We start from the raw sequence: 20,142 nt of genomic DNA on the forward strand, positions 1-20,142 counted from the left end.
CCCGCGAACCACACACCGGGAGGACAAAGGAGCGTCCCCGAGCCAAGTGTCATCCCAAAAGGATACATCTCCAATACCAATGCGCCAGCGAATGCCAGGCTCCGCACGAGGGCGGATCCTAAGGAGACGACACCAAATGGGGGATATAGAACCATGGGCGGGGACACAGGCAGGAGCATCCAGCCGGCAATACTTCCAGAAAAGGAATCTCGCCCATAGAGCGGAGCCCTTCCGAAATCTGAACCATAATTTTATAGAAAAACATTCCACGAGATCTTTCAATCTGCGGAATCCAAGGCCCCCCTCAAGCACGGGGAGGCAAGCCCTGGACCACCGGGCCCAGTGCCACTTCCTTTCCAAGGGTCTCGACCCCCAGAGGAAGGCGTTGAAGGCCCGCTCAAGCTTGTCCATGACAGCCAGAGGTGGCTGAACCACCTGAAACAGATAAATCAGCATGGAGAGGAGCACACTACGTATCAGGGTCATTCGGCTACCTGGGGAGAGGGTCCGAATCTCCCAACCCTCTAACTTCCTACGAACAGACTGTAGGAGGGGCTCAAAAAGGGAGCATGTGCGATTACCCCGATAAAGGGGAACTCCGAGGTACTTGAGGGGCAGATGACCCTCGGCGAACAGAGCACCTCGGAGGCAAAATCAAAGAGCTCTTGGCAGCATTCACACGCTGCCCTGAACAGTTCTCGTAGTGATGCAGAAAATCTACAAGGCGCTGCATACCACGAGACCCACCACTAGCAAAAATAATGACATCATCAGCGTAAGGCAGGTGGGAAATCAAAATATCACAATCAGAACGATACCTAAGCGCAGGATGCTACAGGTAGAGGTGGTCAAGGCCACGAGAAAGATACTCCTCCCCCAAAATGAAGAGAAGGGGAGACAATGGATCGCCCTGCCGGAGGCCTCTGGTGGAACCAAAAAACCCCGATAGAGAGCCATTGATGTTCACAGAGAAATGACAATGGGAAATACAGGCCGAGACCAAAGCCACAACACGCTCTGAAAAACAAAAATGTCTCAAAACGTCAAATAGGAAAGGCCACTGAACCCTATCATAGGCCTTGGCCATATCCAACTTTAAGATGACATTACCACCACGAGTGGGGAGAGTAATGCTGTGAGTGAGCTCCTGGGCAAGGAGAATATTATCAGAGATCATCCGACCCGGAACGAAGCCACTCTGATTCGGGGAAACAAGTCTCTCCACCACATCCCTCAACCGAGAGTACAACAGTTTCGAGATGATTTTGTTCGTGACATTGCACAGACTGATCGGACGGAAGTCCGACCAAGCGCGTGCACCCTCGAGTTTGGGAATCAGAGTGATCGTGGTGGCGGTAAAACCCTGAGGCATAGGAGAACCCTGGAAAAATCAAGAACAACACCGAAAACATTCTGATAGAAAATCTCCCAGCAATGCTGAAAGAACGCCGAAGAAAAGCCATCAGGGCCAGCAACGCTATCAGGGTGAATGGAGAAGACGGTCGCGCGGACCTTCTCCAAAGAGGGAATCACAGCAATACCATCATTCTCCACGGCAGAGATAACCGAGGGAAAACCCGAAAAATCAGGGCAATCGAGCGCAGAGGGCTCCCCGGTAAGAAGATCCGGGAAAAACAAGGCTCCTGACTGCTGAATCAAATCCTGAGACGTCAGGCAGACCCCATTCTCCCATATGCGGAAAATTTTGTTCGCCACGCGCTTTTTCCTCACCATATTATGGAAGAGTCTGGTGTTCCGCTCACCATCCTCAAGCCAATGGCAAGCTGCTTTCTGTTTCCAAAAATCCGCCTCCATGGTTTAGGGTTTAGGGTTTAGGGTTTTTTTTTTTAAATAAAACACCGCCGGAAGTGGAGGGGTTAGGCGAACCCCTACCTTTATATATCAACACAAAATAAATACAAGATAAAACATAAAGAGAGGGGGACTATACAAGACCTCTCGAAAGGCTAGTCTGACAACACATAAAACATAAAAACATAAAACCTAGGGTGGCAAATACACGTGCCAAAATCTAAGCCCTAGGAAAAACGCATAATAAAATCGAACATCTAAGAGCAGTGCTAAATACATCAAAACAAATCGAAGCATGTCTAAAATGTAAAGATCCGACTCATATGTAGGTGCAAAAGACAAACAATTGTACCCATCTCTGAGCCGTCTGTCACTGTAAGTCCAAACTGAAAAGGACATCCTAGTCCGAGATCGGTCTGTAGTAAATGATCCCGCAATCAAAATATTATCCGGCTGGAGAAGCACTGTGCCAAAACAGTCGAAGCACAGATGGAGGACCGCAATCCAGCTCAAGTCAGAGAAGCTCCAAATCCCCAGAAGAAGGTGAAAACGTATGGAGCTCATAAAGTCATAAATCCAAGCGTGACTGGAACGCTGATATAAGAGGTAGCCAAGAGAGAACATTGAGAGCCACCAATGCACGCAGCAAAAGCAGAGAATATATAAATTCCGACATGAATGGAGCTCTGGGCCAGAGAAACCACTGAGAGAGATCATCCGAAGCCACCATAACACTCGACAAGAGAACACAAAATATAGAAAGCGGCGGCCAAGGAGAAGCCTGCAGAGAGCGACCGCCAGAGAACAGGGGTGGTCCAAATAAAAGCACCAATGGAGAAGGTGCGAGAGTCCACCCAGATCCAAAGAAACAAAGCACTGAGGAATCAAGTGTCTGGACCCACTCAAACACAACTGGCAAAAAAGGAAAAAGTTCGAACCTCCAAAGAGACTGTACCTGCAAAGGAAAAAATACATATATATAGATATAAATAGAAATAGATGCAAATAAAGGAAGGGGCTGCAAATAGCTAAGAACATCTGTATCTAAGGTAGGGAAGCCCGGAGATATCCGAGCGGGTCAGGATGGATATGTGTCTGGGTAGTGAAGGACCTAACTCTAAGGTATAAACCCTAATGGTATGAGCCCTCGCCGCCAACGCATCCGCCACCGAATTTCCATCCCGAAAAATATGTGAAAAATGAACCGCCCGCCCCCTCAAAAGAACCAGAATCCGAGTGACTGTATGATGAAGGTCCCAATGACACCGGCGAGAACGCAGGATCTGAAGAGAAATCTGAGAATCGGTCTCAACCCAAAGGGGAAAAAGACCGAGATCGGAACAGATAAGAAGGCCTCTCCAAACCGCCCAAAGCTCCGCCCGAACATTGGTCCCGACTCCGATAAACTCGCTGAAGGAGAGCACCACCCTGCCAGAAGAATCACGAACAACACCACCGACAGACGACTCCCCAAGATTGCTCCTCGAACTCCCATCAACATTCAGCTTAAAGCACCCAGGAGGTGGACAGAGCCACCGGACAATCGTTAACCTATGGGTCCGCTGAAAGCCAACAAAGATACCCAGCGATCTCGCCGCCTCAAAGGCACCAAGCCAGTGCTTGGGCTTAACAATGAAAGCAGCATGGGCAAGACGCATGTAAGACAAAATCTGAGACTTCACAGTCTCCCCAGAAATACGCAATTGACGGTGCTTCGCATCATTACGAGCCGTCCAGAGAAACCACAAAACAATGAAGGGCAGAAACTCCTTGGCGTGGCCCCCAGGTGCCCAATGAAGATTTCTCTTCCAAGCACTAAGGAAGAACCTGAGATCCCCTGTGCAGGGGATCCGGACACGAAATATGGCCCCAAAGAAATGCCAGACAGAACGGGCTATCGGGCCATCAATGAATACGTGTGTGAATGTCTCCGACATATCACAACACTGGCATCGAGAAGCCAACTCAAAGCCACGACGCTGGAGCATATCATCCACCGGGAGCCACTGATGCCAAAACCTCCAAAGAAAGAAAGACATCGTGGGTCTCAACCAACGGCCCAAACAAGGAGTCAAGATATCATAAACAGGGTCTCTCAATCGAACAAGCTCCCAAGCAGACCTAATCGAAAAAGCACTGTCAGAACTGTGAATCCAAAGCGCCAAATCAGGCTCGCCCAAGGCAATCGGGGTCAGAGTAATCGCCTCAGCAACAGAAGTGGCCACCACAGCGCAAAGAAGATCGAAATCCCAGGCCCCCTCAGACAAAAAGTGAAAAACCCGAACATCACGGCCCCCACGGACCTCACACTGGCTGGACAGAGCAGTATCACCAAACCATATGTCATCCCAAAAGGACATGTCTTTAAGGCCAACGCGCCATCGAATGCCAGGCTCGGCGCGAGGTCGGATCCGTAGGAGACGACGCCAGGTGGAGGATATTAAACCACGAGGGAGAACAGAGGCAGGAGCATCCATCTGGCAATACTTCCGTAAAAGGAATCTCGCCCAGAGAGAGGAGCCCTGCCGAAACCGGAACCACAACTTAATAGAAAAGCTATCCACCAGATCTTTCGATCTGCGGAAGCCAAGACCACCCACCATCACTGGGAGACAGGCTCGAGACCACTTGGCCCAGTGCCATTTCTTCTCCAATGTCCGCGACCCCCAGAGAAAAGCGTTAAAAACCAGCTCAAGCTTCTCCATGACAGCATGCGGTGGCTGTACCACCTGAAACAGATAAACCGGCATGGAGAGGAGCACACTGCGGATAAGGGTTATGCGGCTACCCGAAGAGAGCTGTCCGGATCTCCCAACCCTCTAAATTCCTACGAACAGACTGTAGGAGGTGCTCAAAAAGGGAACATACTCGGTTACCTCTAAACAAGGGGACTCCGAGGTACTTGAGGGGCAACTGACCCTCCGCAAACCTGGTGATGCGCGAAATCCGAGAACGAAGTCGTTCAGAGCACCTCGGAGGCAAGATAACAGAACTTTTGACAGCGTTCACCAGCTGTCCTGAACAATTCTCATAATGATGCAGTAAACCCATAAGGCACCGCATACTACGAGACCCACCGTTGGCAAAAATAATGACATCATCAGCATAAGCCAGATGGGAAATCAGGATATCACAACCAGAGCGGTACCTGAGCTCAGGATGCTGCAGGTAGAGGCGGTCAAGGCCGCGCGATAAGTACTCTGCCCCCAAAATGAAAGGCATGGGGTACAAGGGATCGCCCTGTCTGAGGCCTCTAGTGGAACCAAAGAACCCCGAGAGAGAGCCATTGATGTTCACGGAGAAATGACAATGAGATATGCAAGCCGAGACCATCTCCACAACCCGCTCCGAGAAACCAAAGTGTCTCAAAACCTCGAAGAGGAAAGGCCACTGGACCCGGTCATAGGCCTTGGCCATATCCAACTTCAGGATAACATTACCGCCACGAGTGAGGAGAGTGAGACTATGAGTGAGCTCCTGGGCGAGGAGAATATTATCGGAGATCATCCGACCCGGAACGAAGCCACTCTGATTCGGTGAAATAAGTCTCTCCACCACAACCCTCAGCCGAGAGTACAACAACTTAGAGATGATCTTATTCGTGACATTGCACAGACTGATCGGACGGAAGTCCGACCAAGCATGAGCACTCGCGACTTTGGGGATCAGAGTGATTGTGGTGGTGGTAAAACCCTGGGGGAGGGGAGAACCTCGGAAGAAATCCAGGACAGCATCAAAAACATCCTGAAGAAAAATCTCCCAACAATGCTGAAAGAACGCCGAGGAGAAGCCATTAGGCCCAGCCACACTATCAGGATGTATGGAGAAGACGGTCGCTACGAACCTCCTCCAAAGATGGGGTCGCAACAATACCCTCATTCTCCACAGCAGAATTAACCGAGGGGAAGCCCGAAAAATCAGGACACGCAAGCGCAGAGGGGTCACCAGTAAGCAAATGCTGGAAAAACGAGGCTCCCGACTGCTGAATCAACTCAGGAGATGTCAGGCAGACCCCATTATCCCAGATGCGGAAAATATTATTCGCCACCCTTTTCTTCTTCACCATGTTGTGAAAGAGTTTGGTGTTCCTTCTCACCATCCTCTAACCAGTGGCAAGCAGCTTTCTGTCTCCAAAAATTTGCCTCCATGGCGGTGACACGGGCCAGATCCTCATTGTGATCAGACAGTGAAGTCCAATTCAACTCAGAAGGATCAGCCTCACAGACAACCTCAGCGGAACAAACAGCCCTCTCAGCCTCAATGATTTTATCGAAAAGGTTCCCAAAAACATCCTGATTCCACCATTTGAGGTGATGTTTGAGGCGCTTCATCTTAGCAAAAAGGCGAGGCATACCACTCAAACTGCAAGGCAGAAACCAATTCAGCCGAACAGTCTGCAAAAAACCATGATGCCGAAGCCACATACGCTGGAAGCGAAACGAGCTAAGCCCACGGGCAAAAACCTGGACCGGTAACCAAAAGCGGACAGTAGTCAGAGACAGTACGGGGAAGATGTTCAACACAAATGGAGCTGAAATGATCACCCCAATCAACGGAGACCATAACCCTGTCCAACCGCTTCCAAATGGTCTTATTCGTCCAGGTGAACGAAGACCCCTCAAAATCGGCATCAACCAGACCAGAATCCAAAATGAAAGTGTTGAACTCCTCCATAGGTAGAAGCTTACCACCACGGGTGCCCAAACACTCAGATGCATCTCTGACTACATTAAAATCACCCCCAACAAGCCAAGGACCCAGAGCAGGCTTGATCTGAAGAAGGGAAGACCAAAGATCTCTGCGCTCAATGTAACCGCAGCTGGCATAAACAAATGAACAAAACACTTCACTCGGTAAAAAAAGGCGGACACCTTGATGTGCAGGAACTGAGCATGATAAAAAACACACTCAGTCTTCACATCCGCAGATGAAAAAACCCAAATATGACCAGAAAGATTCGAAATGACTCTAGAAAAACCAAAACGGCGAGTCATGAATCTCTGGTCCAACATGATCATCGGCTCCAAAATGGCCAAAATCTTAATCTGATGCGCCTTCGCATAAGCATGAAGCCGTTGTTGGGACTCCGAACTCCGAAGTCCCCGAACATTCCAAATGAGGGAATTCATGGAGAACGATGAGCAGAAGCACCCGGCCGCCGCTTAAACGAATCTCCCAACGCTTCATTTTTCCTTTTATTCACGTTCGACATATCAGTATCCTGAGCACCAGAATTAGAATGCCGATCAAACCCCGTGTCGAGGTCATCAGCAGACATCCGCTCGACAATTCGCTCACAAACAGGAGACCCCTGTTGAGCAACAAGTTCCTCGAGATGAGAGGAAACATCTGGAGAAGAAGGAACGGAGGGGATCGAATGGCAGCTGTGATTCTCCATGCACTGAACAGAAGTGCCAATACCCCCCTCCTCAAATTGATGGACCAAAGACTGAACAGACACACAAGCCGTACCCGAAGGTAAGGCGTCAATGATGGGCAGACCAAAACTAATCGGGTCAACACCAACAACAGGATCCTGATCCAAAGGAGCATCTCCAAGTAAACCATCACCCACAACCTCCAAGTGGGATCCAAGATCAGGATTGGGACCAACCAATTCAGTAGCGTCGCAACGCTGAGCCTCATCATGCCATGGTGACAAAACATCAAAGGCATTTGAAAAGATGACTTGCTGCGGAGCAGCAAGAACTGTAGGGGGAGCTCCAGCAGGAGTACCCCTGCGCACGGGTCGCCTCCTCCGTCTACGCCTGGGACTATCGCCATTTTCATGAAGCCGAGGCTGTGGCCCAAGATTAAAGACAGGAACAACACCCTCCTGGTGTGGCTGTGCTTTGGGAGGAACATGATCTTTAGATTTTTGCGGAACGGGCTTAGGCCTCGACGGCCTAGGATTCTTCCCCTGGGAATAACACACAGTAACTGAATGTCCCAGCATCTTGCAGTCAATGCAATATGCGGGGACCTTCTCATAGATGACATCAATAACCTATGTGTGATCGCCCCAACCAACCCAAACCAGCTGAATGAGAGGCTCTAAAACATTGATCTCCACACATACTAGGGCGAAAGCGCCTCGAGAGACATCAGCTGTGTGGTCATCCATTTTAACCGGCTTACCTACAAGACTCGCAAGAGCAAAAAGAGTACGCTTGTTGAACAAATGCAGGGGTAAGCCCGGAAAGCGGATCCAGACTGGCGCAATGGGGGATTCCTCGTGCGGATTAAATTCAGGGGTCCACTTAGAAAACCGAATCCCAAGTGGTCCCACAAAAATGTTCCTCCTCGACCAAATGCGCACATAATCTTCTTCAGACATGAGAGAAATAACCAAAAAGCCTCTGGGTAAGAATTTCAAGTCAAACGATCGCACTAGTCCCATTTTGGCGAAAGCAGTAGAAATAGAAGAGTTAGGGACTAAGGATCGATTCTCCGAAATTTTACCAACTAGAGCGTATTTAAAAGGTTCGATCAAAGAAGAAATTACCTCAATCGGGAATCAAATACCCGGCTTACCATCCAGAAAAGACGGCTCAGGTAGCTCCTCCATCGAATCGCTCACATCATCGAAACTTTTCTGCATCGTTCGAGGAGAAGGAGGTGCCAAAGCGTCACACAAAGAAACTACAGGTCGAACCGCAGCATGAAGGACAGATTTGACCGATGATGCAGAACCGTTGACTGCCGAGTCAACTCGATCAACAAGGCGGTTTGACTCGGCCGAGTTGACCAGCGAGTTGCCGGCTGGAGATACACCGTGGGACGTCGACGGTACAGGGAGCACAGAACCGGTGTCCATAGGACGAGAATCGGACGTTGGAGGGGCCGATTGAACACAAGAAGTAGTTGAAATCGGTTTAAAATCTCCGAATTGGGCGTTTTTGATCGGTAATGCATTACCTGAAATTGAAGATATGGATGGATTACCCATGGAAAATGGAGTATACGGTCCAGAGCAATTGACCACCGGAGCGACGCCGGCGCCGAAATTGAAGATACACTCCGTCGACGTTAGGGTTTCGGTGGTGCGAAGTGTAGATCTGAAATTCCCGTCGGAATTAAACACCGATGACGACGGGCCTTGTAGTGTTGGAATCGTCTGCTCATGGGGATTCAAGATCGGGGTTCCGATTGAACAAAGGTGACTGGAATCGGCTGGCGTGGACAGAAACGTGGCTGGAGGCGTGATGAACAGTGCAGACGGGAGTTCCGAGCTTAAATCGGTGGGGCAAATGGACACCGATCTACCTGATTTTTGGACACAAGGGTCATTTGGAAGAGGTGATTCTATGGGTACATAAACGGCGCCGATCGGAACGGTGGATGAAGTCGACGCGTAATTTGCGGGATTTGAGATGGCGATTTCGACAGGCTAACAACATCCGATGAAGCTGATTTTTTAATATGTTGTTTGTGGAGAGGAGGCGTCTCTGGTGGAGGGGTGAACCGGTCGGGAACCGGCGGCGGCAGCATGGCGGCTGTGGCAGCAAGTTTAGGCGAAATTTTAGGGGTTTTTTTGGGTTTTTTGGGTAGAGAGCATTTGGACAACTAGGGTCTGGTTTAGGGTTTAGGGTTTAGGGTTTAGGGTTTTAGGTTTAGGGTTTAGGGTTTTTTTTTTAATAGAAAACACCGCCGGAAGCGGGGGGTTAGGCAGACCCCTACCTGTATATAACATCAAAACAGCAATACAAGATAACACCTTAAGAGAGGAGGATGAAACCAAACCTCTCTAAAGGCTAGTCATACAAAACTTAAAAATAAAGACCTAGGGTGGCAAATACACGAGCCAAAAACAAATCCCTAAGTGAAATGCATAATGAAACAGAACACCTAAGAACAGCGCTAGAAACATGCAAACAGATCGAAACATATGTAAACAGTAATGATCCAGCTCAGAAGTAGGTGCAAAAGACCACCGATGGTACCCATATCTGAGCTGTCTGTCAATGCAATACCAAACTGTGCAGGGTCCTGCATTGAAAAGAGTAATCAGTAGGAAAATCCCAATAGAGAACATCCAGAGCCACCAATGCACGCAGAAAAATATATAACAGAGAAGTCCCAACATAGTGTAGCCCCAGGCCAGAGAAACCAATGAGAGAGATCATCCAGAGCCACCACAACAGTCGGCAAGTAAAAGAGAGAAGTCGTCGGGCAAGGAGAAGCATGCAGAGAATGCCCACCAGATAACAGGGGTAGTCCATAGAATAGCACCAATGAAGCAAGTGTATGGGCCCACATGCACAGGACAGCCAGGAGTGGAAAACAACATCCAAGAACTAAATACCTGCAATAAAAAACATACATACATATAACCTGAGAAAGAAGAAAGAGATCCAAAAGAAAAGAGGGGCTGCAAATGGCTAAGAAAATCTGTATCGGAGGTATGGCAGCCCTGAACGATCAGAGCGAGCAAGAATGGAGATGTGGCTGGGTAAGGAAGGTCCTAACTCTAAGGTATACTGCCTAAGGTCATGGGCCCTCGCCGCCAACGCATCCGCCACCGAATTATCCTCCCGGAAAATATGAGAGAAATGAACCATACGCCCCCTCAAAAGGACCAAAATCTGAGACACAATGTGATCCAAGTCCCAACAACACCTACGAGAGCGGAGAATCTGAATAGAAAGCTGGGAATCAACCTCAATCCAAAGAGGGAAAAGAGAAAGACCAGAACAAAGGGTAAGACCCCTCCAGACCGCCCAGAGTTCCGCCCGGATAGTAGACCCAGCTCCAATGAACTCACTGAAAGAAAGCAAGACCCGCCCAGAATGATCACGAACGACGCCACCAACCGAAGAATCCCCAGGATTCCCTCTCGAACTCCCATCCACATTAAGCTTAAAACAACCGAAAGGCGGCCGAAGCCAACGAACAATCGCCGTCCGATGATATCTGTATAAGCAAACCGAAATCCCCAGCGATCGTTCCACCTGGAAATAACACACCCAATGCTTGGGTTTGACAGTACGCGCAGAATGGGCGAGGCGCAGGTAAGACATAATCTGGAACTTCACCGTCTCTCCAGAAATGGAGAGCTGGCGGTGCTTCGCATCATTCCGAGCAGTCCAGAGAAACCACAAAATAATAAAAGGAAGAAACTCCCTCACATGGCCCCCTGGAGCCCAGACCAGATCCCTCTTCCATGCACTAAGGAATAACCTGAAATCCTCAGTGTCAGGGATACGAACCCCAAAGACAGCACCAAAAAAATGCCAAACAGGCCGAGCCACCGGGCTGCGAATAAACACATGCGTGAATGTCTCAGACATATCACAACACTGACAACGAGACGCTAACGCAAAGCCACGGCGCTGAAGCACCTCATCAACTGGGAGCCACTGATGCCAAAATCTCCAAAGAAAGAATGACATCGTAGGCCTCAACCAACTACCCCAACAGGGACGATTAATATCAAAGATCGGGGCGCGCAAACGGATCGACTCCCAAGCGGACTTGACAGAAAAAGCACGACCCTCATCCACGGGGAGGCAAGCTCGAGACCAACGAGCTCAATGCCATTTCTTCTCCAAGGGCCTAGACCCCCAAAGAAATGCATTAAAGGCTCTCTCAAGTTTCTCCATGACAGCCAACGGAGGCTGAACAACCTGAAACAAATATATGGGCATCGAAAGGAGAACACTACGAATGAGGGTCATGCGGCTCCCCGGAGAAAGAGTACGAATCTCCCAACCCTCTAGCCTCCTTCGAACAGACTGTAAGAGGGGCTCAAAAAGAGAACACGTCCTATTGCCTCGAAATAAGGGAACTCTGAGGTACTTGATCGGCAGATGACCCTCCGCAAAACCAGTGATACGCAAAAGTCTAGAACGAAGGCGCTCAGAACAACGCGGGGGTAAAATCAGGGAACTCTTGACAGCGTTCACCAGCTGTCCCGAACAGTTCTCATAGTGATGCAAGAAATCTAAAAGACGCTGCATCCCACGAGACCCACCATTGGCAAAAATAATGATATCATCAGCATAGGCCAGATGGGAGTTCACAAGATCACAACTAGAACTGTACCTGAGAGCAGGATGAAGCAGGTAGAGTCGGTCAAGGCCACGCGAAAGATACTCCGCCCCTAAAATGAAGAGAAGAGGGGACAATGGATCTCCCTGCCTGAGGCCTCTGGTAGAACCGAAGAACCCCGAAAGAGAACCATTGATATTAACGGAGAAATGACAATGAGAAATACAGGATGAGACCAACGCCACAACCCGCTCGGAGAAACCAAAATGACGCAAAACATCAAAAAGGAAAGGCCATTGGACCCGGTCATAGGCCTTAGCCATATCCAATTTCAAAATAACATTACCACCACGAGTGGGAAGAGTGAGACTATGAGTGAGTTCCTGAGCAAAGAGGATGTTATCAGAAATCATCCGTCCCGGAACAAAGCCACTCTGATTCAAAGAGATAAGTCTCTTTGACACAGCCCGCAAACGAGAGTACAACAACTTAGAAATGATTTTGTTCGTGACATTACACAGGCTGATCGGACGGAAATCCGACCAAGCCCGAGCACCCTCGACTTTTGGGATCAAAGTAATCGTGGTGGCTGTAAAGCTCTGAGGCAGGGGAGAGCCTCTGAAAAAATGCCGAAGAGAAGCCATCTGGGCCTGCCACACTGTCAGGAGAAATGGAGAAAACAATCGAACGCACCTCATCTAAAGAGGGGATAGCAGTAATCCCAGAATTCTCCTCATCAAAAATCACCGAAGGAAACCCCGAAAAATCAAGACAATCAAGCACAAAGGGATCCCCATGAGTAAGTGCTGAAAAAACGAGGCTCCCGACTGCGGAATCATCTCAGGAGACGTTAGGCAAACCCCATCATCACATATGCGGAAAATCCTATTCGCCACACGCTTCTTCTTAAACATGTTATGAAAGAGTTTGGTGTTCCGCTCACCATCCTTAAGCCAGTTGCATGCAGCTTTTTGTTTCCAAAAATCCGCCTCCATAGCGGTGACACTAGCCAGATCCGCATTACGATCGGACAGAGCAGTCCAATTTGAATCAGAAGGATCGGCCTCACAGGTAAGCTCAGCAGAACGAACCGCACTCTCAGCCTCAGTGATTTTATCAAAGATGTTACCAAAAACATCCCGATTCCACCACTTGAGGTGATTCTTAAGATGCTTCAATTTGACAAAAAGACGCGGCATACCAATCAAACTGCAAGGCAAATTCCAATTGAGCCTAACAGTCTGCAAAAAACCATGATGCCAAAGCCACATACGGTGGAAACGAAACGAGCTCGGCCCACGGGCAAAAACCGGAGTAGTAACCAAAAGCAGGACAGTGGTCAGAAACAGTACGAGGGAGGTGTTCAACTCGAATGGAGCTGAAATGATCACCCCAATCAGTGGAAACCATAACCCTGTCCAACCGCTTCCACATGGTCTTATTCGTCCAAGTGAACAAAGAACCCACAAAACCAGCATCAAGCAAACCAGAATCCATAATGAAAGTGTTGAACTCCTCCATGGGTAGCATCCTACCACCACGGGTGCCCAAACACTCAGAAGCATCTCTGACGACATTAAAATCGCTCCCAACAAGCCATGGACCCATAGCAGGCTTCACCTGAAGAAGGGAAGCCCAAAGATCTCTACGCTCAATGTAGTCGCATCTTGCATAAACAAAAGAGCAGAAAAGCTCAGTCGACAAAAAAGATGCAGAGACCTTGATGTGCAGGAACTGAGCATGATCAAAAAGACACTCAGCCCTCACATCAGCAGCAAAAAATGCCCAGATATGACCAGAGAGATTCGAAATGACTCTACAAAACCCCAAACGACGAGTCATAAATCTCTTGTCCAACTCAATCATCGACTCCAAAATAGCCAGAACCTTAACCTGATTCTTCTTCACAAAGGCATGAAGCCTCTGCTGGGACTCCGAGCTCCGAAGTCCCCGGATATTCCATATCATGCAATTCATAAATGGTAGGCATCAGGATCACCCTGTCGCATCTTGGACGAATCCTCAAGATCGTCCTTTTTCCTCTTCTTCGCATCGCCCATATCAATGTCCGGAACACCAGACACAGAGTGTCTATCAAACCCCGCACCGGGGTCATCCTCAGAGACCTGTCTGGTAACCAATTCAGAAACAGGGGACCCCTGTCTAGCAAACAGTTCCTCCACCATGGAGGAAACCTCCGGAGAAGCAGGGAGGGAAGGGATCGAGTGACTACTATGATTTTCCAAGCACAGAACGGAATCAGGAAACAACGTAGCCACCCCAACTTTCGGAGAGCCCAGCTCATCCGTACAATCATGAAAAGGAATAGATTCCTCTTCCTCAAAGACCTGAACACAAGACTGAGCAGGCACACCAGTCGTGCCCGAAGGAAGCATCTCAAAGGGGGAAGTGTCCGAACGATGAAGATCAACTCCCAAAGGAGAAATCTGCTCCAAAGGAGCATCACCAGATAAACCAGCTCCCACATCTCCCAAAGGAAAAACAATATCAGTACTGTCTCCAACAACCATGGAATCACTACCTCGCTCCGCCTCTGCCTGCCAAGGTGACAAGACATCAAAAGCGTTCGAGGTGCCCGCCGGGACAACATGCCCAGCAGGAGGAGCACGCACAGTAGGATTACGAGGAGCAGCCCGCCTCCTCCTCCTACGCCTAGGGCCAACAAACTGTTCAGGATTCGGGTCCTGAGGACCATGAACAACCTCAGGGGCCACACCCTCCTGGTGTGACATACCCACAGTCTCATCCTGAGTCGGGGGAACAGGACCAGAAGGTCTGGTCCGGACTGGACGGGGATTCTTTCCATGCGAATAACAAACAGTGGTCGCATGCCCCAGCATCTTGCAATCAGTACAATAAGCTGGAATCTTCTCATAAACTACCTCGATCTCCTGAAGGTGTTCACCCCAGGACACCCAGATGGACTGGACAGGTGGCTCCAAGACATTGATCTCAACACAAATGCGAGCGAAGGCCCCCCGAGTACCATCGGCTGTGTGATCATCAATCTTAATGGGAGTGCCCAAAAGTTTCGCAAGAGCACAAAGGCTCTTTTTGTCATAAAGATGGAGCGGTAACTCCGGAAGTCGGACCCAAACCGGGACAAGAGGAGACTCCGCCTGGAAATTGAACTCCGGGGTTCACTTGGAGAGTCTAATACCAAGTGGCCCGATAAACAGACTGCCCCTGGTCCAGAGACGGGCATAGTCCTCCTCACATGAAAGAACAATCACAAGAATTCCCCGTGGCAAGAATTTCAAACTGTACGGTCGCCTAAAACCGAAATTGGCAAAAGCCGCAGATATAGAATGATTGGGCACAATCGATCGGTTACCAGAAATCTTACTGACCAGAGCAAACTTAAACGGTGCAGATAAAGATGAGATGATCTCATCCGAAAAGCGAATGCCCGGTTTACCATCCCTAAAGGACGGTGCGGGCATCTCATCCATCGACCTAAGAACATCCTCGAAACTGTTCTTGGTCGTCCGAGAAGACGACGGGGCCAAAACATCTCGAAAAGATATGGGGGGTGAAACAGTAGCAAAAGGTCCATAAAAACCCGAAGAAGTACCTGGAATAGTAGGTTTGACTAATCGAGCTCGCGGGTTTGACTTTGACATGTTGACCGTTGACTTGCCGGTTGACTTTCCGATCGAAGTACAACTGTGGAACGGCGCCGACGAGCTGAGCTCAGAATCGGGACCAACCGGAGCAGAACCGGACGACGGCTGGACGAAATCAGAGGGAACAGTAGCCGAAAATTGAGAGGAAAATGGAATTTGGGCGTTTCCGTTCACGATCGAATTTTCACAAATTGAGGCTACAGGACTCTTACCCATGCTTGGACGAAGAACACTGAAAGTTTGATTGGACAAATTCGCCGGGACGGTGCCGGAAATCGAAGATGAAGGTGACGTGAACAGCGCGTCCGACGCAGTAGGTTTAGATTTAAAATTGCCGCCGGAGGAGAACACCGTTGGGGCTGATTCCGGTGGCAATGGCTTCGTCCCTGAATGGGCATTCCAGAAATCTTCGCCTGCGCAGTGAACAGTACTGCCGTGGAATTAATCGGCGATTGCGACTGAAAGGCTGGGGTAGGAGGTCGCGGAGGTGTTGCAAAAGCTTCACAATGAAGAGGGGAACCGAGGGTAGTACCTCCGACGCCGGGAAGAGTAGTGGCCGGCGCCGGCGAACTTGAGAAAAAAACAGGCGCGATTTCGGTCGTGAAATTGAAGGTGTTTATTTGAGTCCAAATGGTCTGAAATTTTGCAGGTAGGGTCGCCGGAGGACGGCGGTTCAGGTGGTGGAGGTGGCCGGCCGGGATCCGGCGGCGTTAGCATAACAGCAGTTGGGCATGAATAGTGACGAAAATTGTGTGTTTATTCTCACGCTTTTAGTGTGTGTTTTTTGAGAGAATTTTTTGGGTCTGGTTTGGGTTTTTGGTTTAGGGTCTTTTTTTTTTATTTTTTTATTTTATTTCATTTTTTTTTGGTTTGGGGTTTCGGGTTTAGGGTTTAAGGTTTAGGATTTTTTTTTTAATAAACACCGCCGGAAGCGGGGGGGTTAGGCAGACCCCTACCTGTATATATCATCAAACACAAAATACAAGATAAAACCTAAAGAGAGGAGGATAAAATCAACACCTCTCAAAAGGCTAGTCATACAAATAGAAAAACAGAAACCTAGGGTGGCAAATACACAAGCCAAAAACTAAATGCATAATACAAATAAACACAAGTGATCAGCGCTAAATACATGAAAACAAAGCGAAACATATCTAAACAGTAGTGATCCGGCTCAGAAGTAGGTGCAAAAGATCATCGATGGTACCCATCTCTGAGCCGTCTGTCGATGTAATGCCAATATGAAAAGTACATCCTAATCCGAGAACGGGCAGCTGTATAGGATCCCGCAGTCAAAAAAGTAAACAGCTGGAAAGTCTCATCATGAGTCACGCGAATGAATGAAACTCTAGGCAAGATAAACCACTGAGAGTAAATATCCAGAAACTCCATATCACTCGGCAAAAACATAAGAATAGAAGTCGGCGGACAAGGAGAAGCGTGCAGAGAACGCCCGCCAGATAACAGGAGTAGTCCAAAGAAAAGCACCAACGAGGCAAGTGCTGGGACCCACCCCAATCCAATGGAGCAAAACAAGGAGGGTGCAAGTGTGGGCCCACTTGCACATGACAAATAGGGTGCGAGTGTCTGATCCCACTCACACAAGACTAGCAAAACGGGGAAATAAAGAAACCCCCGAAAGAACAGAACCTGCAAGAAAAAATATACATATACATATAGAAAGATCAAAGAAATGGATCCAAGTGAAGGGAAGGGCTGCAAGTATGGAAATGTGCCTAGGGAGGGAAGGACCTAACTCTAAGGTAAAGTGCCTAAGAGTATGGGCCCTCGCCGCCAACGCATCTGCCACCGAATTACCCTCCCGGAATAAATGTGAAATATGAACAGACCGCCCGCTCAAAAGGACCAGAATCCTGGATACAATGTGATCAAGACCCCAGCAACATCGACGGGAACGAATGAGCTGAATAGAAGTCAGAGAATCAAGCTCGATCGAAAGAGGGAAAAAAGAATGATCCGAACAAAGGAGAAGACCCCTTCAAACCGCCCAAAGCTCATCCCGGAGAGAAGACCCAGCTCCAATGAACTCGCTGAATGGGAGCACAACCCTCCCGGAGTCATCCCGAACAACGCCACTAGCAGCAGAGTCCCCAGATATACCACGCGAGCTCCCATCCACATTAAGCTTAAAGCACCCGGACGGCGGTCGCAGCCAGCGAACAATTGCCGTCCTATGTAATATGTGGAGAGCAACCGAAATACCCATCGATATCGCCACATGAAAGACACCCAGCCAATGTCTGGGCTTGACAATACGCGCAGAGTGGGCGAGAAGCAGGTAAGACAAAATCTGGTACTTCACCGTCTCCCCAGAGATGGGAAGATGACGGTGCTTAGCATCGTTACGCGCAGTCCATAGGAACCACAGAACGATGCAGGGGAGAAACTCCCGGACATGGTCCCCCTGGGTCCAGACCAAGTGTCTTTTCCACGCACCGAGGAACAAACTGAAATCCTCAGTGTCGGGAATACGGACCCGAAAAACGGCGCCAAAGAAACGCCAAACAGACCGAGCTACCGGGCTGCGAAGGAATATGTGTGTGAATGTCTCGTAAATATCACAACACTAACATCTCGAAGCTAACGCAAAACTCCGGCGCTGGAGTACCTCATCAACTGGGAGCCACTGATGCCAGAATCTCCAGAGGAAGAACGACATGGTAGGCCTCAACCAGCTCCCCCAACACGGACGGAAGATATCAGAAGACGGAGCACGCTGACGGATCAGGTTCGAAGCAGATCTCGCAGAAAAAGCACAATCAGAGCTATGGATCCAGCATGCCAGATCGGGGTCTCCCGAAAGAACATGAATCAAGATCTCCTCGGCAACCGAAGGAGCAACTACCGCTCACAGGTGATCAAAATCCCAGGACCCCTCAGACAAAAAATGAGATATCCGGACATCACGGCCCCTGCGGACCACACACCGGGAGGACAAGAGAGCGTCCCCGAGCCAAGTGTCATCCCAAAAGGATACATCTCCAAGACCAACGCGCCAGCGAATGCCAGGCTCCTTACGAGGGCGGATCGGTTTAGGGTTTAGGGTTTTTTTTTTAATAAACACCGCCGGAAAGCGGGGGGGTTAGGCAGACCCCTACCTGTATATATCATCAAACACAAAATACAAGATAAAACCTAAAGAGAGGAGGCTAAAATCAACACCTCTCAAAAGGCTAGTCATACAAATAGAAAAACAGAAACCTAGGGTGACAAATACACAAGCCAAAAACTAATCCCTAAGTAAAATGCATAATACAAATAAACACAAGTGATCAGCGCTAAATACATGAAAACAAAGCGAAACATATCTAAACAGTAGTGATCCAGGTTAGAAGTAGGTGCAAAAGACCATCGATGGTACCCATCTCTGAGCCGTCTGTCGATGTAATGCCAATCTGAAAAGTACATCCTAATCCAAGAACGGGCAACTGTATAGGATCCCGCAGTCAAAAAAGTAAACAGCTGGAAAGTCACATCATGAGTCACGCGAATGAATGGAACTCTAGGCCAGATAAACCACGGAGAGAAAATATCCAGAAACTCCATATCACTCGGCAAAAACATAAGAATAGAAGTCGGCAGACAAGGAGAAGCGTGAAGAGAACGCCTGCCAGATAACAGGGGTAGTCCAAAGAAAAGCACCAACGAGGCGAGTGCTGGGACCCACTTGCACAAGACAAATAGGGTGCGAGTGTCTGATCCCACTCACACAAGACTAGCAAAACGGGGAAATAAAGAAACCCCCGAAATAACAGTACCTGCAAAGAAAAAATATATATATACATATAGAAAGATCGAAGAAATGGATCCAAGCGAAGGGAAGGGCTGCAAACAGCTAAGAGTATCTATATCTCAGGTAGGGAAGCCCGGAGGTATCCGAGCGAGCAAGTATGGAAATGTGCCTAGGGAGGGAAGGAACTAACTCTAAGGTAAAGTGCCTAAAGGTATGGGCCCTCGCCGCCAACACATCTGCCACCGAATTACCCTCCCGAAATATATGCGAAATATGAACAGACCGCCCCCTCAAAAGGACCAGAATCCTGGATACAATGTGATCAAGACCCCAGCAACATCGACGGGAACGAATGAGCTGAATAGAAGTCAGAGAATCAAGCTCGATCCAAAGAGGGAAAAAAGAATGATCAGAACAAAGGAGAAGACCCCTCCAAACCGCCCAAAGCTCAGCCCGGAGAGAAGACCCAGCTCCAATGAACTCGCTGAATGAGAGCACAACCCTCCCGGAGTCATCCCGAACAACGCCACCAGCAGCAGAGTCCCCAGATATACCGCACGAGCTCCCATCCACATTAAGCTTGAAGCACCCGGACGGCGGTCGCAGCCAGCGAACAATCGCCATCCTATGTAATCTGTGTAGAGCAACCGAAATACCCATCGATTTGCCACATGAAAGACACCCAGCCAATGTCTGGGCTTGACAGTATGCGTAGAGTGGGCGAGACGCAGGTAAGACAAAATCTGGTACTTTACAGTCTCCCTAGAGATGGGAAGATGATGGTGCTTAGCATCGTTACGCGCAGTCCAGAGGAACCACAAAACGATGCAGGGGAGAAACTCCCGCACATGGCCCCCCTGGGACAAGACCAAGTCTCTTTTCCATGCACTAAGGAACAAACTGAAATCCTCAGTGTCGGGAATACGGACCCGAAAAACG

The 20,142-nt window shown here is 49.0% G+C and overlaps 1 protein-coding gene across 1 annotated transcript; it reads right to left on the bottom strand.

Moving 5' to 3' along the window:
* Positions 1 to 2,380: 2,380 nt before the first annotated feature.
* Positions 2,381 to 6,941, bottom strand: LOC142538505 (uncharacterized). The gene is made up of 7 exons (XM_075643818.1): positions 6,791 to 6,941; positions 6,428 to 6,698; positions 5,955 to 6,174; positions 5,657 to 5,869; positions 4,681 to 5,580; positions 2,943 to 4,541; positions 2,381 to 2,767 (listed from the first exon to the last, which is right to left on the bottom strand). The coding sequence occupies exons 1-7, from the start codon at positions 6,939 to 6,941 to the stop codon at positions 2,381 to 2,383; spliced, it is 3,741 nt and encodes a 1,246-aa protein (XP_075499933.1).
* Positions 6,942 to 20,142: the final 13,201 nt, after the last annotated feature.

Source organism: Primulina tabacum, chromosome 3 (assembly GCF_025594145.1).
Source record: "Primulina tabacum isolate GXHZ01 chromosome 3, ASM2559414v2, whole genome shotgun sequence".
In the NCBI taxonomy this organism is placed as follows: Eukaryota; Viridiplantae; Streptophyta; class Magnoliopsida; order Lamiales; family Gesneriaceae; genus Primulina; species Primulina tabacum.

Excerpts from the sequence above, each read along its gene's own strand:
- LOC142538505 (XM_075643818.1), bottom strand. The coding sequence starts at position 6,941 with ATGAATTCCCTCATTTGGAATGTTCGGGGACTTCGGAGTTCGGAGTCC. Across the intron at positions 5,581-5,656 it reads CGACCCCATCTTTGGAGGAG|CATTGTTGGGAGATTTTTCT; the intron begins GTTCGTAGCGAC and ends GCGTTCTTTCAG. Across the intron at positions 4,542-4,680 it reads CCTTGTTTAGAGGTAACCGA|GTGGTACAGCCACCGCATGC; the intron begins GTATGTTCCCTT and ends TATCTGTTTCAG.